General features: G+C 54.6%; 1 protein-coding gene across 3 annotated transcripts; it reads left to right on the top strand.

Moving 5' to 3' along the window:
• Positions 1 to 25,564, top strand: Trim29 (tripartite motif containing 29). Of its 3 annotated transcripts, none has more exons than XM_037207577.1 (10): positions 1 to 928; positions 8,696 to 8,791; positions 9,719 to 9,952; positions 11,432 to 11,630; positions 14,149 to 14,250; positions 16,152 to 16,244; positions 18,772 to 18,867; positions 20,271 to 20,369; positions 21,807 to 21,883; positions 24,506 to 25,564. In XM_037207577.1, exons 1-10 carry the CDS (start codon positions 125 to 127, stop codon positions 24,566 to 24,568), a joined length of 1,863 nt encoding a protein of 620 aa, XP_037063472.1. In that variant the 5' UTR covers positions 1 to 124; the 3' UTR covers positions 24,569 to 25,564. The 3 variants fall into 3 exon arrangements, with proteins under 3 accessions (XP_037063472.1, XP_037063471.1, XP_028722382.1); XM_037207576.1 differs by having other exon boundaries at positions 20,268 to 20,369; XM_028866549.2 differs by lacking the exon at positions 20,271 to 20,369 and having other exon boundaries at positions 2 to 928.

Below are 25,564 nucleotides of genomic sequence, written 5' to 3'. Positions count from 1 at the left end.
TTCTCCTCCCCACAGGTGTGTCCCTGGGCTCTGGCTGCCAGCCCCACTCCCTGCCGGAGACACCCGCTGAAGTCACCGACCACGAGACCCCAAGCCCCAGAAACAGGCCAGCAAGTGACCCGCCATGGAAGGTGCCGATACCTCCAGGAGCAATGGGGCCAGCCCGGAAGCCAGGGACGCCCGCAGCCCATCGGGTCCCAACGGCAGCCTGGAGAATGGCACTAAAGCAGACAGCAAGGATACCAAGACAACCAACGGGCACAGTGGGGAGGTGACGGAGGGCAAGACCCTGGGCAGTGCCCTGAAGTCAGGGGAGGGGAAAAGCGCCCTGTTTTCCAGCAATGAGTGGCGCAGGCCTATCATCCAGTTTGTGGAGTCCGTGGACGACAAGGGCTCCAACTACTTCAGCATGGACTCTGCGGAAGGCAGGAGGTCTCCTTATGCCGGGCTCCAGCTGGGAGCTTCCAAGAAGCCGCCTGTGACCTTTGCTGAGAAGGGGGAGCTGCGAAAGTCCATCTTCTCTGAGCCCCGCAAACCCACGGTGACCATCGTGGAGCCAGGGGAGGCCCGCAGGAATAGCTACCCCAGGCCTGACTCCGGCCTCCTGCTGCGGTCTAAGTCTGGCTCCGAGGAGGTGCTGTGCGACTCCTGCATCGGTAACAAGCAGAAGGCCGTCAAGTCCTGCCTGGTGTGCCAGGCTTCCTTCTGTGAGCTGCATCTGAAGCCCCACCTGGAGGGCGCCGCCTTCCGTGACCACCAGCTGCTCGAGCCCATCCGGGACTTCGAGGCCCGAAAGTGCCCCTTGCACGGCAAGACCATGGAGCTCTTCTGCCAGACCGACCAGACCTGCATCTGCTACCTCTGCATGTTCCAGGAACACAAGAACCACAGCACTGTGACCGTGGAGGAGGCCAAGGCTGAGAAGGAGGTGACTTGCCAGCCCCTCGCTGCTCCCCGCTAACCCCTCCACCTTGGCCCTCACTGGGGACTTAAGTCTCCACTGTGTTCCGCTCTTTTAGAAAACAAGTCTCATCACCCCCAACCTCCAGCCTGGGGGCGGGTGGTGGTGGTGGTGGTGGTGGTGTCAGAGGTCACTCTAACCGCCAAAGATCTTGGGAGAGGGGCATCCCTTAAGTGAGCGAATAGAAACTCCAGAAAGATTAGTAGAAGAAGCTGGACCAAGCTCATGAACTAAATCTAAGTCAGGCCAGACTGTAAAATGGAACTGTATTGAACTCTTCTTCTGGCCTCTGCTCTCTCTCTCTCTCTCTCTCTCTCTCTCTCTCTCTCTCTCTCTCTCTCTCACTCACTCACTCACTCACTCTTCCTTACAGAGCAGGATTGGACTCTCAAGAGTGAGAAAGATGCTAAGAGGGGACTCACGGGCTCCCTTTTTGCTGGCTCCAGGTTTGCTGTGCCCTAACCTGGAAGCTCCCCCTTTACCCCCCCCCCCCTTGGGACTCTTACTCTGCTTGCTCTACCTGGTCCCAAAGCCACTCCTTTCACCCCCACCCCCCACTTTGGCCTCCCTTACTCTGCTCTCAGTGTCCGTCCCCCCCCCCCCCCCCCCCCCGTGTACTTTGTGCGGCTTCAGCCGACAGGTCTGTGCCTGCGGGTGGACAGCACTGGAGGCAGAGCATGTGTGGGTGGGTGGATGTAAGTGTGTGTTTTATATGCACTCGGGTGTCTGCGAACGTGGGTGTCTGCCCATATTTGTGTGTGGGCTACGTAAGTGTGTTTGTGTGAATTCCCCGTGTGTGATTAGGCGGTACTTGGTACTTGCATGAGGAGGGGCAGAGGCAAGTGGAGACTTGTGGATATGATACACCTGGGGAAGGTATTCTGGGTTAGGGCCCAGCTGGGGCCGCTGGTCTTGTCCCTGCTGAGCTCACTCCCCCAGCTGCATGTGGCCCTCCCCAGGGACAAATCTTCCTGGTGGCCAGTGCAGGGGCTTTACTTTCTCATTAGCTTTTGTACCCCAAGTAGCAGAAGGTCTCTCCTCACCCAGCTTCCTGATCATGTGCTTTCTGGTCACTCTCATTCTGTGTCTCTTTCTCCTACCCTTGGGCAGCAGGTGCTGAGTTACAGGTGGGAACAGACTCAGACACCCTCTCTTAGAAGCTTCGTTTGGTTCTCAAAGATGTCTTCAGCTTTTTCTGACCCTAGCATCCCCTGACCCCCAGCATTCCCTGACCCCAGCATCCCCTGGCCCCAGTATCCCCTGACCCCCAGCATTCTCTGGCCCCAGCATCACCTAACCCCAGCATCCCCTGGCCCCAGCATCCCCTGACCCCAGTATCACCTAACCCCAGCATCCCTTGACCCCAGTATCCCCTGACCCCAATATCCCTTGACCCCAGCATTTCCTGGCTCCAGCTCAGCTCTTAACTTCATGATGGGAGACAGAGGGCAGGAGCATGAAGCTCATTCCTGGGGACTGTACTTGGAATTCAGAACAGAATGGCGGGCACTGGGAATAGGCAGTGGAGTCTCGGGCTGGCTGCTAGGAGGTTGCCACTACTGTAAGACGGTGGCTCACTTCCCTCCATATGAAACCGAGGGACAGACATCTCTGTGATGCCCCAGGATTCTTAGAAACATCTCTGAGGACTCTGGGGGTGAGAAGGGAACAAAGTGGGCCCAGGAAGCAAATGTTTCAGGTCCTGTTTCCACTGGGAGCCAGGTGAACCACACGGGTCTCTTTTCTATGCAAGCTTTGGCTTCACGGTGAGTGCCTGCAGAAGAGCTGGGTCTGGGGCAGCAGGAAGGTGTGGGCAGCCTGACCCGGAGACACCAAGAGCTCTAAGTTTGCTGTTCTCAGTCAGGGGCTGCTGGAGGGCTCAGAGAGTCCTTGACCTCCAGGGCTTGCGATGTGGGTAAGGAAGTGGAGGCTCAGACAGACAGACAAGATGGGACACCCCTCCCAAGTGTACAGACACATAAACACGGAACTGCAGAGGAGAGAACCAGACCCAATGGAGCGTTCACAGCCTCACAGTCTACTCTTTACGGCACACCCAAGGAAAGGAAGGAAACTGGCTAATGTTAGTGCTGGGGAAAGATGCGCCTAGGTCTTCTTGTAATAGTTGAGATCACCTTGGAAGGGGATGGGATCCTGGAGTGACTGCTACCGTGGGAACTTGGGGTAACGTGTGTGTGTGTGTGTGTGTGTGTGTGTGTGTGTGTGTGTACGACTGGCCCGTGTATGTTCTTGCAACACAAGGATCCATGAGAGGAATGGGACTGTGCCACCAGAAGACAGCACTGAAGCAGTCTGTCTAGGGCCAGCTATTATGGGATGTTGGACTTGGGGGACTTTGACCCAGAAGGATGGACTGGTGTGAAGCAGAGTGTCAATGCCAGCATCCTCTGAAGGCATCTGAAATGCTCCCACACCGGCTCCCACATGGCTTCGTGCAAGGAAGCAGGCAGAACCAGCTCTGCGGGCTGGTGGTGAGGCCAGGTGAGGTCACTAAGCAGTGGCTGGGGTGGTTGCTCAAAACTGAAGGCGACACCCACGGCCACGGGCACTCATCTCCTGGACCTCAGTCTATGTGCAGACTTGGAGCACAGACTGTGTGTGTGTGTGGTGTGCCATCTGATGACCCCTTTCTCTAGTGGACCTCAGTGTTTCCCTCTCCACTCTGAATGCCCCAAGTGGTCCCAGAACTGCTCACTGGTCTAGCTTATCCCTCTGGGTTTTCTCGAGCTCTGTTAGGAGATAGATGAAGAGGGACATGGACATCCTATTTACCCACTGACTTCCCTATCCATCCCAAGTCCCTCCTGTTATAGCTGCCTGCTCTAGATGGCCCTGTTTTAAGGCATATTTGACATGGTCTCTGAGTTGACAACGTCCTGATGACATTCAAACTGGAGTGCCACCCTAAAGGGGATCGTATTCAGTGACTTGTCCACATTTTAGACATTATCTGGCTCAGTTCTCTTACTGTGCCCCATGGCTTGATTTCTCATCTTCTTGCCCAATTCTCTGAGCAAGGCTGAGCCACTAGGTGGCTAATGCAGCCACTGGTCCTTGGGTTTCTTGCCCTGCTGGTTTGGGGAAGAAAGCTCTTTGGGCAGATACTGGGGACTGGGATCCAGGAAGAGGAGCCAGACTAAAAGCCAGGGTGCCTAGACTCTCTCTGGGCATTTTCAAAGAGAACGTCTGGTCTAAGTAGGAGACAGGGGCATGCTCAGTTGCATACTGAGGGGATCAATCAAATGAGAGATTTAGAGACAGGAAACAGGGGGGAAAGTGAGAACCAGGCAGGTGGGTGGTGATCCAGTCTCCATGGAGCTCATGTGTGGGCCCAGGGCTGGGCTAGGCATTTGCATGGTTACAAATGAAGCCTGGTGTGGTGGGGTACCACACCAGGCTCAGAGGTGCAGAGACTCACACAAAGGCCAGGGGAACAGAGCAGAGGGGCTGGGATTTCTCTCCATCACTCCAAACCTCTTTTCCCAGCGGGATTGGAAGAGTCTTCTTGTGACCATCAAATCCAAGGGCCTCTGAACAACAGGCTGCAGGCTGGGGTTACTCTATGACTTGTTCACACACAGAGTCCCAGGCCTTGCTCCAGGAGGTTCTGGGTCACACGGATTCTAATGTATAGCTGGGCAAGGGAAGGTAGCCCAATTCAACTACCAGGAAGCTGAGGCTAAGAGATGGGTGGTGACGTCTGCAGAGTTCATTGCTGGTCTGCAGATGCCAGGATGAAGCCTCTCACCCCAGGCAGCATCTTCCTCCGACCCAAGGCTGTGAGGAAGCAGAGGGAGCGAGAAGGGGACCTCAGTGAAGTCCATGGACAGATACAGGGCTGTTTGACATGGGAGCATAGAAATACGAAATCTATTCGGCATTTCAGATTCTTATCCAGGTAATTACCATGTGTCTGGGAGTACAAATTTGGCAATTAACTGGCTCATTTGGCAAATGTCACAGCCCAGGGCCCATGCAGTTAGTTCAGGCTGACGGAAGATCTTGGCCAGTCAGATTTCCTCTCCCGGGGGGGCCCTACCGGTCCACCTGTCTAGTGCTTGATTATGTCTACACTCGATGGCCAATCTAGGCTGGAGCACCACAGACGGCCCACCCCTCTACTCTCAGGGGACCTCTACTCACTCAAGGCCGTAAGAGTTTCCGGGCTGGGTGACCCACGCACGCACGCATGCAAGGGCCATCCCTGCCGTCAGAGAGGAGAGGCCCCAGACAGTGTGGGAGAAGGGAACAAAGGAAGCATTTAGGGACAGGCCTGGGCAGGGTAAAGCGAAAGAAGTGAAGAGTGGGAGGGATGGGGAGGGGTGGAGCTGAGGCCTGTCAGACATCTGGGTTCGCCTCTACATTCTGTGGGAGGAGGGAAGTGAGGAAGTTGGAGCCCTTGTGGGTGGGTGGAGGCAGAGAGAGGGGAGAATTGCTGAACTTCACCAGCTTCAAGGAGATGGGAAAACGGGAGAAGGACAAGATCTCTGTCTAGACTGCCCGAGAGGTGCCTCTGAGGGCCACAGAATAAGAAGTGTGCCCCGTGATTGCTTCTTGGTTTTTATGTCTGTCTTTCTCACTGTGCACACTCAGGCCAGCTGCATGGTCCCTCTAGGTCTTGGTGGCCGCACCTTCGAAGCGTGGTTAACACCACTGATTTTCCCAGGGTCTTGGACCTGTAGGAGATACTCAACGGCTCCATTGACTTTCCTCCTGTGGCCATGGCGTCTTTGGACACCCTGTTGTTAATTCCTGTACGGAAAAAACTGACGAGCGCTAAGATTTGAGGCACATCCCCCTAGAGATCTGACCCGAACCCCTCTCCTCAGTGGGGCAGGACTTCTCCTAGGGGAGAGAAGGGACCATTATTGTGGCACTGCTCCCAGCCCCAGGACCCTTCTGTGTCCTGCAGGTCTGGTCTTGCCGACTGCAGAGTGGGTACCGGGTGCCTCCCAGCTGGTGTCCAGCTTCCTTTGAGCCTGACTCTCCTCTGCCCTGATCCATCCCACCGCCCACTGCTGCAGACAGCTCGTCTCCACTTCTGATCCTGCCCCTGCACGTGTCCAGGCTGGTCCCCTCCTCCTCCCAGCATAGGTGGCTGGCCAACACCTCCACTCTTCCCTCCAGACCTCAGATGGCCCCTGACCTCCTCCTCCCTCCCTTTCACAGAGTAGACTCCCAGAGCTGATCTCTCTTTATCCTTGGCTTAGATGCTTCTTGGCTTAAGCCACACTGAACTCTACCCTTGGACTCAGCACCTCCTTTCTTCCTCTTGGCTGGCCAATCCGTTCTTCTAGGAAGGGTCCTTTACTCAGCTGTGGGCCAGCCCTACAGCCCCAGAGAGGCATCTCTTGGAGCCACTGCTCACCCCTCGCTCTAGAGTCTGGTTTTCACCTTCTCCTGGTTGCAGAACTTTTTCTGTCCTTAGCCTTTTCTATCTTGATCCTGCTTCCCTCAGGATCCTCCACTTCCAAGTGTTCACGATATCTTACATCTCAAGTCGGATGTCTCAGCTACTGTCCATCCCTCAGCCTGCCCTCTGTATCCTGACTGTGTCCATACCACATCTGGACTCCATCAGACCCCATGGACCAGCCTCAGCATCCAACACAGCGCAGAGTCACCTGAGCACACCTGTCATGCCTACTGCCTTGCCCCATCTGGGAGGTGCCATAGAGATGTGGCCATGGGGACGTTATTCACTCAGTGCTTTCTCTGTGCCAGGTGCTTTCTGGGAGTTTTGCTTACAGATTCCCGTCTCTCCTTCATCCTCTGTAGTGGGTGTGAGTGCTTAGGTTACCTCCATAGCTGATGCTACTGAGGCTTAGAGAAGTTAAGGAACTTAGTAAGACTTCACAGCCTGCCTGTGGGTGGTGGTTAGGGGTCTCAATCTTGGATTCTTATTTGTGAGCTCTGGGGTAGCCAATTCAAAAGGTTCAGCTGCAGAAGATGGGGGGCCCCCTCCGGCTGTACTTTGACCCTGGTCTCCCCAGGAATTCTTCAGGGATGGGAAAGTTGCTGGGATGGACCCATCCTCTCTCTTCTTCTGTCCCTCGGGATGCAGATCTGCTGCTCAGGCCTGGACCACCTTAGAGTCTTCAGGTCGCTAGGTCAGCCAGCCTTTGTTTCCTGGCCTCTCTGACTCTTCACCCTCAGAGAGCAGAGTTGGGGGGTGGGGGCTTACTCTCTTCCTTCCCTTCCCTCCCTTCACTGTCTTCTCCCAAGCCTCATTCCAGAGACCTGGCCCAGTCCCCGCCTCATTTCTTCCTGAAAGCTGCTCTTCCTCTCTGGTGATGACATTTTCCATGCCGTGGGGTTTTCAGACTTTGGAGGTGGGGTAGGTGCTTATGTAGAACATCTTAGACTCTTCTTGCCCAGAGAGCCTGGGAGTGTGGAGGTGATGGGCAGACCATGGAAGCAGGACTTCCTATCTGGGACTTCCTATCTGGGGGTCTCTGTGGCTCCCGCATCCCTGCCTTCCTCACCTCTGGACACCATGTCTAAAAGGCCAGTGGGAGCCTGTCTACAATTAGATGCCCTGCTCTGGGGGTTTGTAGCAAGCGTCCAGGGTATCCCCTCAGGCTCTGCTGCAGACACCCCATGGGCATCCCTCTGTTTGGTGAGTTGTTCAAAGGCAGCTGATGTTGCTCCAGGCCCAACTGCTCACACCTCCTTGCCGGGAAAGCTCATCATCCTCATGGTTTGTGATTTCCTCACCTTGGCTGTTCTTATAGGTTCCTTAGGGAGATGGCTAGAAAAGGGGAGAGTCTGTTTCAAACCACAGTGATTGTGGGGAGCTCTGAGTCATGTAAGACTTTTCTGAATGATCACCCCCTTATCTTCCATGCTTTAGACAGGGCTTTAGTTACTCCAGAGGGGTCCAATAGGAAAAAAAAAAAAAAAGAGATACCCTTGATTTTAGCTTTAGCATCATGCCTTCCAATCTGCCCCAGTTACAGCCGGGTTTTCAGAGAAGGACCTTCCCCCACGTGGAAGCCAAGCATGGATGTAATGCTGATGTCTCAGTGCCCTGATAGAGCCACTTTCCAGATGCCCCAGGATCCAACAGTCTGTGTGCCTCTAAACAGGGGTCCTCTCCTCCCCTGCCTACCCTCACGCTGTATGCTTTCCTTCCGAGAGCCTGGGGAAGAGTCCCCGTCTTGCCTACACTGCAGATGCATTCCCGTTCTTAGGAACAGGTTTACAGCTGTGCCTGCCTAGACCGAGTCTGTGCCGGCGTCAACGCCAGCTCTTGCTTGCAACACAAGGCTCTGTGTCATGCCACAGAAACACTGCATTGGGTTACTGCTGCAAGCCACTCCCCGGGCAGGGCTCTGCGGGACTGGGTTGAGTGTAGATCCTCTCTTTCCCCCATGGCCCCAGGCCCACGGAAAGGAGCAAGAGCCCTCCCGCCCTTCATTAGGTGGGAAGGATCTAGGAGGCTTAGTCCCTATAAGGACACGGCCGAGCCGCTCAGCTCTAGTGGTCCAAGAGTACAGAAGTATGGTGTTCGATGCATTGCTGGATTCTTGGCCACTGGCACAGAGCCCAGCAGATCTGGGGCACTGATACCACTTGCTGAGTGAAGGGCTATGAGGAGGAGTGTTGAATCTTCCCGAGTTTGCTCTTCTGGTGAGTCACCCGTCTGGGTCTCTGGTTCTGTTCCCCTCTCCCCCTGCTCCTGACAGCTTCAACCCCCACATTTCCCCGCAGACCGAGCTGTCACTGCAGAAGGAGCAGCTGCAGCTGAAAATCATTGAGATTGAAGATGAGGCTGAGAAGTGGCAGAAGGAGAAGGACCGGATCAAGGTGAGCAGCCTCAGGCTCCCCTGCTGCACCCTCACTTGCCTGCCTTGCTGGGGAGAAGGCAGACCTCCAGGCTTTGGCCCACAGGGATCCCCATTCTTCCTCGTTTGGGATCTCCCCAGCCCCTTGGACATTCCCACCACGTCCTTTCTCAGCCTAGGTCAGGCATTTAGGTGGGATTTTGCCTGTCATCTGAACCAGCAAACAAAGATCCTAGACCCGTTCTTCAATGAGTCTTCCAATGTCCTCTAATGCCTGCTTTGCCCACCAGACTACCCAGCTACTAAATACATGCCATTTCTTTTCTACTTGGGCCAGCTTGGTAAGCGGTATGTCTGCTGTGGCTTCGATAATTGCAAACTAGTGCGAAGTTACGGAGTGTGGAGCCTGGCTGCAAGAACAGCTAACTGATTTACTTTGCAAATAATGTTTGCTCTGGTTGGGGTTTCAGCAAGCATACCCTGACTTGAAGGAGATTGTCTGGGCCTGTAGAGAGTCACTTGAGCATGGAATAGTGGCTCATGTTGACCCACCCAGGGGAAAGAGTCACAGTAGATAAGGAAGAGTAGACAATAAGAAACACCTGCAGACAGACGTGGTGACACACACCTGTAATCCCAGCACTTAATGGGTAGAGGCAGAAGGACCGGTAATTCAAAGCCTTGACTACTTAATAAGTCTGATGCTAGCCTGGCATACTTGAGATCCTGTCTCAAAAGACAGCATTAACAAAGAAATCCACCCAAATCAACCACCCAAACACTGGCATTATGATCAGTAAGTGGCATCCCTCAATGATGTCTTTGAATGAGATTTGTGGACAAGAAGGCTTGCAAAGTTAGGGCTCTGGGGGCTCTTTGAGTCTGTTGGAAACCTAGGTTTTTTTTTTCTTTAATGCAACTCTTCTTCCTCCCCCAATTCTGGACCTAGAGCTTTACCACCAATGAGAAGGCTATCCTGGAGCAGAACTTCAGGGACCTGGTGAGGGACCTGGAGAAGCAAAAGGAGGAAGTGAGAGCCGCGCTGGAGCAGCGGGAGCAGGATGCTGTGGACCAAGTGAAAGTGATCGTGGATGCTTTGGATGAGAGGGCCAAGGTGCTGCATGAGGACAAGCAGACCCGAGAGCAGCTGCACAGCATCAGTGACTCAGTGCTGTTTCTGCAGGTAGCAGACTCCACCGTTCAGATTCTCAGTCCTCTCACTCACCTCGTCCAGTTTCTCAGGCTCTCATTCATTATTCATCCATGCATGTATTACCCACTACTCATTGACCCACTATCCATCCATTTATCCATACATAGGCTCATTACCTGCCTACTACCCATCCACCCACTATCAATCCATTTATCTACCCATTCACTACCCATCCACTCACTACTCATCCACTCACCATCCACCCACCAATCCACCCACCCATTACCTATCTGCTCACCATTCATTAATTCATCCATCCACTCACCCATTACCTGTATGCTCACTATTCATCTACCTAGCATCAATCCACCCACCATCCATCCATCTATCCATCCATTACCCCTCCAGTCATTACTAATCCACCCACCTATCACCCATTCACTCATTGCCTACCTACCCACCCACCCACCCACCATCCATCCACTCATTACCAACACTCATCTACTCACTACCCATCTACCCACCATTTATCCATCCGTTCAGTACTAATCCTTCCATCTGCTTAATTTTCTATCCAGTCTACTCTCTACTACTCTAAGGACGGCACACAAATGTCACCTTGTACCAAGTTCAATTGCTATGTACCAGCAGTGCTCCAGGCTTGATAAGAAAGAGTTCTGTGATTAATTAGTAATGCCTGCTTTGGGTAAGGGAGGAATGGCATAAGAGTGTTGCAAATTTCTTTTATCTTTGATCTAGTCTGTTTGTGTATTCATGCATCCATCTTTCTGTCTGCTAGAATGTTTTGGTACTCCTGGGCATGCAGGACTCTATCAGGTGCCATGGTGAATAGAGAAGTATAAGACATGGTTTCTGCCCCCAAGCAGCTGCAATCCAGCTGGGAAGATAAGACATGTACAATTAGAGAACAATATGGAAAAGTGTGTAATTAAATGATAAAGCATGTGGCTCAGGAGATAAGTGCCTATGGAAATTCAGAGAAGGGCCGGCGGGCTGGAGCAATCTAAGGACAACTTTGTGGAGGCAGTGGAGTCTGGATAGGGTCTTGCAGGCTGCTTAGGACTTGAGAAGGAGGAGGGATGCTCCAGCAAAGGAGAAGGGAGGTGTGGAGGCAGGATTGGGTGGGACAGTAAAGATGGAAATACCCGCACTTTCCTAGTATTTTCATGTTCCTCTTTAGTCTACAAAAGTCCCCCAAGCATACACAGCTTGTGCCACTTTCACAACCTCCTGTGTGTGTATGCTATGTATACACCAGTGTGGGGAGCCGTAGAGTCACTCCTTGGAATGCTAATTCAATCAAGGCTGACTTTAGCTGACTGTCTGTCCAAGTGAGGAAAAGTAAGGCTAACTAGTGAGCTGATCCTAGAGCTCAGCCCTCTGGCTCTCAGCAGAGTCTTCAGCTAAACCGAGAGCTCCCTTGTAGACCAAGGTCCCCATAACTCACAAAGACTGGCAAAGTCAATGACTGCTTTTTTTTCTTGGTAGGAATTTGGTGCACTGATGAGCAATTACTCCCTTCCTCCACCTCTGCCCACCTACCATGTCCTGCTGGAGGGAGAGGGTCTGGGACAGTCACTTGGCAACTTCAAGGATGACCTGCTCAATGTGTGCATGCGCCATGTTGAGAAGATGTGCAAGGCTGATTTGAGCCGCAACTTCATTGAGAGGAACCATATGGAGAATGGTGGGTACTCCCTTGTCCACGGGGTTGAGGCTGTGAGTGTTTCTCAGTCAATTCTGCTGCTTGATGTAGACAGGAAGCTACATAGCTGACTCCTCATGGTCCCCGTTCACTCAACCATGGGAGCATGCTCAGACTAGAGTTTAGGGATTCTAGTACACTCCCACTGAACTGGCAGGTATTACCAGAGGCCTCTAGAGCAGTGAGATTCTGGGAACTGCTTTACAGGTGCCTCCTCTCTGGGCCATTCATTAGCATCAAGGACTGGTTTCATTCAGATCTCCATGTGATAGTCAGGTCTAACCCAGCAGTTGCATACTGCTGCTACTTCGAACAGATGAGTGGCAGGCTTCAGAAGTAACCTAGAATTCCATCTGAGCTTGGAGGGAGGCCCGTCACCATGGCTGTGCTGAGCAGTGTTGAGCCCACAGGCTGAAATTGGCCTGGTGGTAGGCTGGAGATGATGGGGCATGGCGTGTCTCTCTGACTCACCTGCCCTGAAATCAGCTCCTTCTCTGAGTCATGTTTTCCCTGTAGAGGTCAACTGAATTATCTCACAGAAAGCCTCCTAACTTGAGGAACTGCCCTATTAAGCCCCATTCTACCCAATCCCGATCCCTTTAGGGCCTGAAGCCTAGGTACTTTCTCCAAGGCCACACCCCAGTGGCTCAGGTCCTGTGCAAGGTCTTCAAAAACAGCCTGATTAAGGCCTCTTAGCCATCGACACACAATGGAAACGATTCTGTCTGGTCTCCAGGTGGAGCACATCACTCTTCCCAGAGGAGTGTGCAGGAAACCACCCGTGTATGATACCATGCAGTGTCCCTGGGTGGAGCACATCACTCTTCCCAGAGGAGAGGGGCCTAGGAGTGTGCAGGAAACCACCCGTGTATGACACCATGCAGTGTCCCTGTGAAATATGGGGGATGCTCAATCACACCTAAGGACAGATATGCCATTTTAGCAAGACAATCATTTGGCTTAAAAATGACACTCAGATCCTGCCATCCTTTTCCTAATGACATCGCCATGATCCTAATGGGGATGGTGACAGCTGAGGTGATTGAGGGCTCCCAGGACGCGGGCAGTATGCTGAGCTCCTGCCTATCTTACCCCTTCCCTGCTCCCTTGCTGGGTGCGGACGTCCAGGTTGATACTCAGAAAAGCGGCCTTTCCAAGGGCCCCCAGCCGATGGGGAGGGGCTACTGTTGGGCTTCACCCTGCTAGTCCGGCTGCTGTACCTTCTCATCTCAAGCAGGGCCACCGCCACAGATATCAGCAGCATCAGTGGTTTGAGGAAGGACCGTCTTCGTCTCTGTGGTGCAAACCTTGCAGGGGAGTACCTGGGTATGGTTTGGACAGATGCGAGAGGACGGTCCTAACTGGGCTAGGGTGGCCTGTGAACCTTGTAGGAACCACCCAGCCTCCGGGCGGCTCGCTGTCCCATTTCTAGGTCATGATGGCTCCTGCCTTGGTGTCTCTGTGCAGGTGTGGTCCGGCGTCCCGTGTAAGGTGTGTAGTGAGGTGGTAGCCAGGAGCCAGGTTGAGTGTGCTGACTCAGCTGCCCTACACCTATGCCGTGGGCCCAGGGGAAGCCTCCTCTGTCTCTGTCATGTTTTTGTCACGGTGGCCTAGTGGCTAGATGATGGTATCTGTTGTAGGAGAGAGAGGATGTGTGGCATATGAGTCAGGCCTGGGATTGACTCTCTGCTGCTCCCTGATGATGGTTGGACTACCAGACCAGAGGTACATTCATTCCCACCCCCACAGGCCCAGGGCTCAGAGGCACCAGGCCACCTCCAGAGATCTTTGACTTAGAGGTACCAGGGCTAGACAAACACTTTTAGTCTACTGTGTGCCGGGATCTTGCTAGATGCTGGTGATGGAGATGAAGATGAGGGATAGGTGTGAGCCATTTACTCCTTACCTGAGAGACAGTGAGGAGGATGGAGGAAATAGAAGTCAGGAAGTAGTAAGGGGCGAGGGGGTGGAGGGCAGCAGGGTAAGAGGCGGAGTTGGGCACTGAGAGACAGGTTAGTTGGGGTTTGAGGGTCTGCAGCTGTGTGCAGCTCACAGCTGGCCATATCGCTGGACCACAGAGGCTAAGACAAGACCTCATTCAACCACCTGATGCTGCCCGCAGTGGCTGGGCTGAGGTATGAAGGGGGGCCAGGTATCAAATCCCAACTCTGCCTTGATTGTCATATTACCAGGGGCAACTCACTGCCCTCACCTCCTGAGCCTTGGTTTCCCTTTCTGTCACATGGAGATGCTCATACCTGCCCAAGAGCTGATGTACGGATCAAACAAGGAATGGGTACCAGAACTGGGTATCTCCTTGCCGTGCACACAATTGCCCTTGCAAGGAGGAGACTGTGTGTCTGGGAGGTGGTTCACCGGAGGAGCAGGGCCGGTGTGGACACAGTGTTGCCACGTTCTCTGAGGCCGTGAGAGTTTGGCTCTCCCTGTGAGCCAGCTCCTCGTCCCCATCTGTCCCTCTGCTGACCCACCTCTCTTCCAGGTGGTGACCATCGCTACATGAACAGCTACACGAGCAGCTACGGGAGTGAGTGGAGCACGCCTGACACCATGAAGAGATACTCCATGTACCTCACACCCAAGGGTGAGGGAGAGTAGGCTACCAATGGCCGAGGTCCCAAGTCCCTCTCAGATAGGTCCCTCCTGGGTCGAGTGACCATATAACTCAGTGTGTCTGGCACCTACTTCCGGTCCCTGTGTGCTGCCTCCAGTCTGCCCCTCTGTATTTTTCCCTGGAGTCACCTGCCTCCTTAGCCCTACCCTCTAGGGAGACAGCCTTGGGGGCGTTAGGCCAGGCCTGCCTGTCCCTGGCTCAGGATCCTCTGAACATTCTTAGACGCCAGCAACAGACCACAGCAGTGCTTGTTACATAAGGATGGGTGGACCAGGTCACGGGCCCAGGGTAGAGGGGGTGTGCAGGTGCATGTGGGAGCCAGGGGGCCTGGAGAGGAGAGCGGGGGTGCTGGAGAGTGGAGGCTGGGGTGGGCGGGGAAAGGTCTGGGAAGGTGCTTAGCTCGAGAGAGAAGCCAGAGGCCCTGAGCGGTCACTGACAGATGGATAAATCTGTAGTGGGCAGGGCTAGGGATTGGGAGAAGTGAGCTCATCAGACAGGAAGTTCTGTACCCCGCCTTTCAAAACAACACACAGACTTTTTGGGAGGTTCTAGGCGGCAGAGGGGTACTGGGATTTCGCCTCTGACATTCCTGGGGTGAACCAGGCTCTGACATCAGTCCTGTCCCCTCTCTGCCCAGAGCTCTGCTCTTAGCCAGTTCCATGAAAGGATAAACTGTGCAGACCGGATCTCCAGCAGCCCTCTCCTTAAAAGCCCATGTCTGCCTTGTCCTAGTCTGGTCTCTCTGGCTCTCCCGCCAGTCAAGAATTAGCCTGTTGGGGCAGTCCAAACCCCACTGGCTCCTGCTTGCTTCTCCCTGCATAAGGGAGAGCCAGGGACAGAGTGGCCCCGCTGCTGACCACCAGGTGCGGGGAGTGCCACCTGCCACAAAGGCTGGTCCCTGTCCCCTCAGGCTTGGCCCCATGAGTCAGTTGTGACATCTGCAGGTGGAAGAAACAGGTTCCTCTGGTGTCCCTGCCCTGCAGGGACAGGATGGGCAGGACACCTGCAGCTCCCAGGCTCAGGGTGGAGGAGAGGCATGGGAGGAGCTGCTGAGACGTCAAGAGGACCAGGGAAACAGGGCCACTAAAGGCTACCGGCCAAGCCTGGAAGTTTGAAGTCAGTGGGATTAGGCAGGGACGATGCCCCCCCCCCTTGAAGAAGTTAGTTCTCAGGCTCAGGAAGGAGGGGCTCTCTGGCCAGTGCAGAGGTGGGGTCCAGGGTGGGGGCAGGACTGTGACGGAAAGAGAACGGGCAGGCAGGTGCTGGGCTGGGTGAGCCCGCAGTGGGTGTGGGTGTATGGCGTCTAGGCAAGAGGGGTAGGGACTACTGCAGGGCCCTGACACAGGACTGTGTGGGAACCCAATGCAGGAGGGTGGTAAGAAGCCACAGGCTGTGCTGATAGCTGGGACAAGTTCCCAGCTGGCTCATTCGTCTTCTGTAGGAGGCTAGGTCTGTCGGGTGAGGACCCAAAGCCTCTGCCATGCCCTCTTCAACCACTGTCATGGTCTCTCTTTCCTCTTACTGCCCAGGATCCCAGCCTCTGCAGTCCGGTTCAGACCGGCACTGGCTCAGGAACGACATGTTGGCTTGTCAGCCTCCTGCTCTCAAAGCTCCCAAGTAGAATGACTGAGCATCTTAGCACACTCAGAATCATCCAGAATTCTAGTGCTCTGGGAACAATGGTCAATAGTGTTCCCCTCTGCTTCCCAAAGGGTCCCCATTTGGGTGATGAGTTTTGTGACTGCCACAGGCTAGACCCAGGAACTGTTCCTGATGGGATCCAGTGGGATCTCAGGGAGATGTTTGGTGTCCTGTCTAAGATTCCCCTCAATAAGTCAGAGGCCACAGGCAATGATGTTTCTGCCCCACAGGTGGGGGCCGGACATCTTACCAGCCATCATCACCCAGCCGCCTCTCCAAGGAGACCAACCAGAAGAATTTCAACAATCTGTATGGTACAAAAGGTAGGAGGCAGCTCAGCTTAGGGTAGGCAGGGGCCCATGTAGGTGTGCAGGATGCAGGTACCAGGGCTGAGCCATGGATTGAATTTGAATGTCTTGACTACCCAGGATGAGATGAATGTAGGGAGCCAGGACAGGGTGTGTGTGTGTGAGCGCAAGCATGCACGCATGCACGCACGCACGCACGCATGCACGCACGCACGCACGCACGCACGCACGCACGCACGCACATACATGTGTGCTGGCTAATGCAGAAATGCATGGTGTCATTAGTTAGGCAGAGAGAAGCTGCTGAAACCCAGTCCATTTGCTCTTCTTATCCCTGAGGGATGAGTAGGGGGAAATGGGTTGAGTGTCTACCGTGAGGTTGGCTGTGGGGGCCTCTCCCGGCAAGTATCAGGACTGAAGGCTGACAGACCTGAGTTGACTTTTGTACTAGCCGCGCAGTAGCGAAAATGATTTATCAAAGCTGCAAATGGAAAGGAAGGCATGACCTGACATGGGTGTGCCTGGAAATCCCAGAGGCACCACCACGTCTCCTTAGGACAGCAGTGTGGGTGGGGTGGGGATGTGCCTTTCCCAGGGGAGCTGTCAAATATGGGATCTCCTGCACTGTGTGCTAAGGGGACCACTGTGCTCCAGGTCAGGGCTGTGTGCTCCTGAAGCCTCTGTTTGGGGGGCCCTGATTCTGTCCTGGAGCTCGTGGGTGTTGGGCTAGTTCCGCCAGGCACACCCATCCAGATCCAGCCCTTGGAAGAGTCTTCAATGAAGAATAGGTCCCTGGACACTGGAAGGCCACTGCCATCTGGTGGAGAGGGCGATGGCTGGGCCTCTCTACTGTTCATTAAGATTCATATCTATAGGGGCCAAGGAGCTAGTTTAGTTGGTAAAGTGCTTGCCACGAAAACACAAGGACTGGAGTTTGACTCCTACCACTCATGCGCAAAAGCTGAGCATGGCTCCATGTGCCTGAAATCTCAGTGCTAGGAGACGGTGTGTGTGTGTGTGTGTGTGTGTGTGTGTGTGTGTGTGTGTGTGTGTGTGTGTGTGTGTTATGACTAGTCAGTCTAGCCAAATCAGCAAGTTCCAGGTTCAAAAGGGACTCTGTCCCCAACGATGTGGATAAGTGACCACAGACACCTGCTGCTGACCTCTGGCCTCCACAGGCACATGTACGTACGTGCATGCACACCTGCCCACCTATCCTTCATTCCACATACAAAAGGTGTCCAGCTGTGACCAACCCAGAAAGCACCTATAGGAGAGAACAGTAGCAACACTGTTAGTAGCAACAGCGGCAACCACTTCATGGCTAGTCTATGACTCAGCAGAGGTGTATCCTTGCGTCCTGACTCTTGCTGGGGGAGGCCCCCAAATCCAACTTCAGGGTGGCTACTTGCTTCATTTCACCCAATTCATCCGTTCGTTAGGGACAAGAGGACCACATGGGCTAGTGGGCGCTGTTCCAGAGGGAGCTTGAGTTGGGGGGTACCCAAGGCTCTCTGCTCTGAGGAAGCGCTGGGTGCCTCATCAATGGGGACTCCAAAGTCTTCTGATGCCTCCGCTGTTTCTCCCTATTTCCCCTTTCTCCACACCACAGAAACCTCCTTGCACATAGCTGTCTGTTAGCGTGTTCACCCCCACGAACAGGCCACCAGGCCTTCTGTCAACTGTCTCTGTCCCCAAGTGACAGGATGTGTTTGGATTTATTTGCTCATTAGTTAACACATGCATCCATCAAACGTGCAGCGAGTACCTTCAGGAATAAGGCTCTGCCAGGCACCGGTTTGATGTTGGGCCAAACAAGCATGTCTCCAGCCCCACAGGAGATGGACAATTAAACAGCCAACTGCAACCCAGGGCACAGGGTGTGCAGGGTGATGAGAGGCAGCAGGAAGAGGCACACACAGGGTCCTGGGGGAGGCGATGTGGAGACATGCTCTATGAATTTGCTGAGGATGGGGAGCAAGGGCACATCCCAAGTAAAGGACCATTCTGGATCCAAAGCCAGAGGCAAGAAAGACGCTGTTGCTGGAGGAAGTGAGGTCACAACTTGGCTGGAATTCCAGGAAGTGAGTGGGAATGGGTGGGAACAAGCAGTTCATGCAAGACCCGTGGGCTGTGTTAAGGGCTTCCCCCATCCCCTATTCTGAGGACAGGATCCGATAAGATGACTCACTGGGTAAAGGTCCTTGGTGTGTGAGCCTGGTGACCTGAGTTTGATCCTTGGACCCCCATGTAAAGGTGGATAAGAGGTATCCTCTTGACCTTTCCTGTGGGCCACTCTACAACTCACCACACACACTGGAAAGTACAAATCCGTGTCTTATTCTGAGGACAGTGGCCTGCAGGAACACACCTATCCTTTATACACCTTCCACAGCAGGGGCGACTGGGCAAGTGTGAGCAGGCATTGTGGCGTCCTGACCTCACAGGCGGCAGAGGGACCAAGGGTCAAGGAATTGCTCTTGTCTTGGTCCCTTCTGCAGGCCAGCCTACCTGGGTCTGACATGCCTTCTTTTCCTGCCAGGTAACTACACCTCCAGAGTCTGGGAGTACTCGTCCACTGTTCAGAACTCTGAGGACCTGCCCACCGTGCAGGGCAACTCCTCCTTCTCCCTGAAAGGTGAGCTCTTGCTTTGCCTGGAGGCTGCCCCTGCTGAGTCTCTGTTCCCTATCTGGCTAGCTCTTCCCTCGCTTTCTGGAGGTGAGGCCTCTGACCTACATGGAGGCTGAGCCTGGACCTTTGGTGCATCCCAAGGCGGGGAAAGGGGCCGGCTATGGCAGTGTTGACATACATAAGGCTCCTAAAGAAGGGCTGGGACAACAGGTGACTGGAGAGGCATCCCTACCACCTGGCCCAAATGCTTCTTTTGTATTACTTTCCCAGCCTCTCTGCTACAGAGTTGATTTAACTCGGTTTACCCACTGACTCCCAGCAGTTGACTAGACCCCGTCCCCCCACCCCGGGGGCTTCCCAAGAGTCATCTTGCAGCCGCCCCTCTGGGGAAGTGGGATCAGGCCTCTTGGGTGTGACTTTCTTTTCCTATACTTGACCCCTACTTACCGTATTCCCGTAGGTCTTGAACTGGTTGAATGGTCTATCCCTCCTGCCCCCTGGGGTTGGGGTCACCCTGAGGATCTAGGCTTGAAGCAGTGTGTAGTAGTGTGTGGTGTAGTAGTGTGTACTACTACCTGTGTGTAGCAGGCCCAGGGTCTGTCTCTCTCTCTCTAGGTCATAGAGGCAATTCTGATGGGTAGGGATTTCACCTCTCCCTACACCCGAAACACCTGTCCTGGGAGGATCAGAGGCTGGGTCTCTTGGGATGGAGAGAGAAGGGAGCTGTCTGGGACACACACCCCCAAAAATCCACAGCAAACAGTGGCCTCTGAAGTGGCTTTAGCACTTAGTGGTCCAGCCCAGGTTAGGGCACAGCCTCTATCGAGGACAGGATTCGTGGGCTGCTACCAAGATGAGGAAGGGTATGAATAAGGGGTTCCAGCTTGTAGGAACCAGAAGACCAGCCCCTGGGCCAGGCCTGGGACACTCTGGGACTCACCTTGGCACGCTGGCTTCCAGCTTACCTGTTCCTTGCTCAAGCCTAGCCTAAAGGCCGCCTGACACAGAGGGTAATAGCTCTTAGGCCTTACACATTCCCCATCAGACTGGGGGCCCCCTCCAGCTAAGGTCCGCCTTGGAAGGACCTCTTCTCAGATTCAGTGAGCCCACCTTACCCTCAAGCATAGTAACTCACCAGGATGATTGAAATGGCCTAGACAGGTTGCCCTAATTCCAGAGATCCCCTTCTCCATCCCCTCTACTAGGCCCACAGGCAGACAGGGAATACCAGGCGCGGGGGGGGGGGGGGGGCGCCAAGCCAGCTCCAGCTCCCAGGTCTGAACAAGGCTGTGGGGGCACAGGAGAGTACAGCACCCCACCCCAACCTCACCCTTACTCCGTGAGGTGTTAGAGTCTCGGCCTCTTGGATAGTAGGCGCATGCTGCTAACACCTCTCTCTCTCCCAGCAGGCACTGGGAAAACCCCCTATCAGTTCACAACCTTGGGACAGGCCACTGCCGAGTTTTCCAAGCCACTGGACCGCAGTGGGCTGTTTAAAAACAATCCCGGTACCCACCTTCTTCCCATCCCTTCCCTTCCGCTGCCATAGTAGGGCAGGTGGGCCGCCCTGTGGGAGATCTCTGCCACTTCAAGGGTGTCCTGGTCCCTCTTCTTCAGAGCTCCCCAGAGAGACATGCATGTCCCCGGCCCCTGTGGTCCCAGCTCACTCTCTCTGGACTTCTGCCTGCTGCCAAGATGGTTCTCCTGGGCCACCCCTGTCCCTACCCTTAGCTCTTACGGCTGGTACGGGTTTTTCTTTCTGGAAACTGAGAGGCGAGGTCTCAGTTCCCAGTCTTCATCATCACTCAGGACCCATAGAATCTTCTCTTTCTCAGGTAGCTCCCACGCCAGTCGATGCTAGACGCAGGCGCATGCCCAGGGATTCTTGCTCAGGGCTGTTGTGGGAAGTGGCAGGTGGTACGGCTTACCCCATGCAGTCGCAGCCTCACTGGACAGTGGCTGCCAAGGACAGGCACTGTTCATCTCCCCAGCTTCTCATTCTCCAAGTCACAGCCCAGTTTCTTCCCAAAACCACTGCTGTTTGCCCTGTGGGCTGAGTGGGGTTTCCACTGTGCTGTGCACTTAAGTTCTTTATAGAGGTCCCTGGGCTGAGAAGGAGGGCCAGGGAGGCAGCAGGCAGCTTCATCCTGGGCTAGCATCTGCTCCCCAAGGACGGAGAGCCACCGCTGGGATCTTGGTCTTGCTGTCCTAACCTTGAGTGACGGCCACACCGGCAAATGGCTGCCCGTCTGTGGGTTCCTGGTCTGCTGCTAGTGAGCTGTGACCCAGCCAGAGCCAGGCAGAGGGAATGGGATTATGGATTTTGGAATCTGGCAAGCTGTGGTTTCCAGTTCTGATAGCTGCTGACCGGCACGTGTGGCTCAGGCTAACTGCTGAGTTAGAGGAGATGGGGGGCAAGGGGGGAGACACCAAGCGAGGGGCAGACCTCACGTGGTACTTGGCACACGTGGAGCTCCATAAATGAGACCCATCACCCTGACCCCCAGCTCAGCCCAGCAGAGCCAGGAGTCCTTCCTTCTGGGCAGTGCTGGCAGGGGCTGCTGACTGAAGGATTGTCCTGGACTCTGGGAAAGGGACGAGTCTTTGGTGGTAAGCCCTCAGGGTGAGTGGGTGGTAGTCCTAGCTGTGTAGTAGAGCCCTGGACTGGGAGACAATATTCTCCTGCTGTCTGTCCCTGTCTCCCTGGCTGGCGCCTCCTTCTGTCTGCCTTGCCGCCTCCTTCCTCTGGCTAGCCTCCCAGGATCTCCAGTTGGCAACTGCACCAACCCAGCTGCTGCACACCTCTGCAGGTGGCTGAACTTGCTCTTGGGCTAGATGATGCTTTGGGGGTGACTCTGGGGCAGGCAGCTGTGCTGCTCCCTCTGGGGGGGTCCCTGAGCACCAGCCCAGGCTCCTCTTGACTGGAGCATCTTGTCTTCTCCCAGGCTATCCCTCCATCCTCCGGAGCCAGGCTTCCAAGGCCCAGCCTCAGACTTGGAAATCTGGCAAGCAGACTTTGCTGGTGAGTAAGGTGCACTTTGGGGATGGGGGGGGGGGAGCTGCGGAGCACGGGCATGTCCAGTGGCCCGGCAATGGTGTAGGCTTTCAGGGTCTGTGGGAAGAGAAGAACTTCTCTGGGCCACGCTGGGAAAATGGGAGGCGGCAATGGCCTAAGCAACCACATGTAGCAAAGGGAGAGAGAGACACACACAGGCTTATATGTAGGGGACCTGGGTAAACACACACCGCCTTTGACCTCAGTTTAGAATCTGTAGCATGGACAGCCCGTGTTTGTGTTTGCAAGTGATAACTGGGCATCTGTGGTGGCTAGGTCTCCAAGAGGTGTACGACTGGACAGGCATCCCGGAGGTGGGTCCCTCTCTTGGGGCTACTTTCCAGTTCTCATAACATAGAGGCCATTAGGGGTGATAGTGTGTGTTTGGGGGAGCTGGAACACTAGGAAGTTATATTCAGGACTTACTCTCTAATAACCTTAAGCTGGGATTATTAGAAAGCGGCACTGGTGGTGTGTGTGGCCCAGGACCCAGACCACCTGCTGGCACCTCAGAACCACATACTCCCTGTCAAGGCTCTTCATTCTTACAATACGATGGTGAGATGAAGTGGTCCCCCATTCCCTGCGGACCGGATGCATCTTACTCTGGCCTGGGAACAGCAGTAACCAGAGACTTCGTCTCCTCTTCGTTTTCCTCCCAGGGTCTGTGGTAGTTCCTGAGAGGGCTAAGCAGCCTACCATGCAGGTAGCATCAGGGCTTTGTTGAGAGGAGGCCAGAGCTCTTGGCTTCTGCTGCTTTTGCATTTTGAGGTCAGAGCACAGGATTTGCTCTGTTCTCCAAAGAGCAGCTGGGGCTGGTTTAATTGGAAAAACTCTTTAATTTGTGGGCGAGAGGAGCTAAGTGATTGCGTGTGTAATGTGGAGCTGGGCCCAAGGGCATCGAAGCAGCAGGACTGTGGGAAGCCGATAATGGGAGAAAATCGTTCCTCTCCCTATCATATACATTCCTGTCCCCCAGACCTGAGTCCCCATAGAGAAGGCTCTCCAGCCTCTGAGGGCTCCAGCAGGACAGGGTTGTGGTGTCCAACTGGCACCTAGTGCTGGGACGATGGAAGCCAGTGTAGCATGCACAGAGGCCAGCCTAAGACTCAGGCTGCCTGGCAATTGGGACCCAGCCGTCACCAGCTTGGTATGTGATCGTGTATGAGCTGATCTTCCATGCCTCAGCTTTCCCATTTCTAACTTGAATTCCTCAGCCCGGGTGATTGCACAGTCCCTTCTAACTCTCACATACTGCGATCCTAATTAGGGAGCGATGGAAATGAGCACCCTGTTCACCCATTGCCCCAGCCTCTCAGACTGCAGCCATGTTCACTGGCCTGCAATCCATATGTGCTATTGACCCAGCCTTTCTGAAAGGAAAATCCATTCATCTCACCCTGTGGACTGCTTTAGGGGTCCTGGAATGGACCTGAGGGCTGGAGAACCTGGCATTAGGCCCTGCTTTCTTAGAGTGGCCTCACGACGCTGTCCATGCTCAGTTTTCCTTCTTGGGCCTCAGTTTCTTCCTCTGTGAATGGATGGTTTAGCTCAGGTCGGGGCTGCAAACCCTCCTGCCCTGGCATTGCCTAGGCCTGACTCCTGGAGTCACAGACCAGGAGTGTCTGGGAGGCACAGAGCAGCTCCATGTCTGACCCACTTAGGGACAGGGCTGATTCCCTCCCGAGACCCTCCTGAGGCTACTGGTGCTCTAGTAGGCAGGGACAGCTCCACTTTGCTCTTCCATTCCAGCCCAGGGGACGTGACTTCTCAGAGCCCCGAGGCAGGAATTAGGAGGACCAAAGGAGAAGGGCCGATTTCCCCAAAATTGTCATGTGACATGCATGACCCAGAGCGGAGGTTGGCAAAGCTGTCCATGCCTCTGGCCAGAGAGACTCATACTCTACAGTTATGGTTGGTGGTTGGGGAACACTGTGGGCTGGGGCAGCGGTTCACTCATTCTGTCCCCATCTGCTAGGGAGAATCATGTAGAGAGCCTAAGCCGACATGTGAAGTGCCCGAGACACAAGAGTGAGACCAAGAAATGGGGTGGGACAGGGGATGATGGGATCTTGGAGTCCAACCTCTGGGTCTCCCATCCTGCTCCCCCTGTTCACCAGCTGGGTGACTTGGGCAAGTCGCCTAGCCTCTCTGCGCCCTGGTTTGCTTACTCATAAAGCGGCCATGGTCACAGTAGCCTATTTAATTGGATGGTTGTAAAACCTAATTGAGTCTGTCGACGGAGAGCCCTTGGCACGGTGCTGTGTAGTTTTGTAGAACACCGAGTCCTATGCACATGGTGGCCGCGGTGGCACTCAGAGGACATTGTGGGTGGTGGATGAAATCCAAGCTCATATACTAAGTGACAGGAATGGGTTCTAGTTAGACTTTGGACCCAGAAGTTTTGATGCTATCAGGGGCCACCTCCTGGTAGCAAGATAGGTGGGTAGCTCTTGCAGGTCAGGCCACAGGGCACAAGCGGCTTGTGGGTTTGGTCCAGCATTGCTTGGGGAGGTCTAGGGTGGGTGGGCTGGTTAGGGAGTTCTGCTACCACCTGGCTAATCACTCCCGTTTCCGTTTCCCTCACAGTCTCACTACCGGCCATTCTACGTCAACAAAGGCAGCGGGATGGGATCCAACGAGGCCCCCTGAGTTCAGCGTGGAGCCCCACAACCCCATTCTCCTGTCGCTCCCGCTTTCCAAGCTGCTGCGCACTCGCGGGGCAGGAGCCCCGCCCCACTCTGCCCTCCCACAGCCTCTGGCAGCCCCCCACCCCACCCCGGGGCACGCTGGCTTCCTCTGCTCCCCTATGGGTTCCTTTTCTGCTTGATGACATACAGTCACTGTGATTTCTATGTGCGAGGCCAAGTTGCCTAGCACAGGGTGAGAGACAGTTGGGCTCCTTTTTTGTAAACCTCTCCCAAAGCTGGTCACCAGGTCCGCTTGGTGCCAGTCTGTTTCCCCAGCCTGGGGTCTACCATGTCCAGGCTTGGTGACCATTTCCCTCCACTGTGGACGGTAGGTGCCCAGTTAAGGCAACTTCTCTGTGCCCATCTCTTGGACTCACGTTTTTATCAGTAGCCCGAGTCTGTCAGGAAGGAACCGGTCCTGTGTGTCCTCTTGGATCCCACTCACCCAAGCCTGTGTGGCCTGGCCATACCTTATAGGATGCTCTCAACATCCTGGCTTTTTCCTGGTCCAGCTGTGAGGCTCCGCCATGTCTACTTTGAGGCCACAAAGCTGGAGAATGGGCTCTCCTGCCTGGCAAGAGGATCGTAGCCTAGATATTTCTCTGCCATGGCTGGGGGAGGGGGAGCGGGTCCTCTGATGACCGCAGCGCGCTCATGAAAATTTGCCCGTAGACTTTCACTCATTTGGAATTGGGTACTCTTCACAGCGAGGGGCAGCAGGTGGGCTGGTAAGAGTGGTGTCGCTTGGGAGGTACCACACACATCAGGGGAGTCAGTCCCCATCCATGTCACATGTCACTAGGCTTTGAGAGGGCCAAATCAGCAGCAGCACTGGGTGTTTGGGGGCCTTGTCTCCCGCTCTGGGCCGATGGGGCCGCTCGGGTCAGCTTGCAGGGGCGGGGAGGGGTACTTTTGGCTTGGGCTTTCCCCCTCCCTGAATAAACCATTTGTCTCTTTA

Source organism: Peromyscus leucopus, chromosome 7 (genome assembly GCF_004664715.2).
Source record: "Peromyscus leucopus breed LL Stock chromosome 7, UCI_PerLeu_2.1, whole genome shotgun sequence".
NCBI classification, from domain to species: Eukaryota; Metazoa; Chordata; class Mammalia; order Rodentia; family Cricetidae; genus Peromyscus; species Peromyscus leucopus.
This window is presented reverse-complemented; position numbering and strand designations above follow the sequence as displayed.

Excerpts from the sequence above, each read along its gene's own strand:
- Trim29 (XM_037207576.1), top strand. The coding sequence starts at position 125 with ATGGAAGGTGCCGATACCTCCAGGAGCAATGGGGCCAGCCCGGAAGCC. Across the intron at positions 9,953-11,431 it reads ACTCAGTGCTGTTTCTGCAG|GAATTTGGTGCACTGATGAG; the intron begins GTAGCAGACTCC and ends TTTTCTTGGTAG. Across the intron at positions 21,884-24,505 it reads CTGGCAAGCAGACTTTGCTG|TCTCACTACCGGCCATTCTA; the intron begins GTGAGTAAGGTG and ends TTTCCCTCACAG.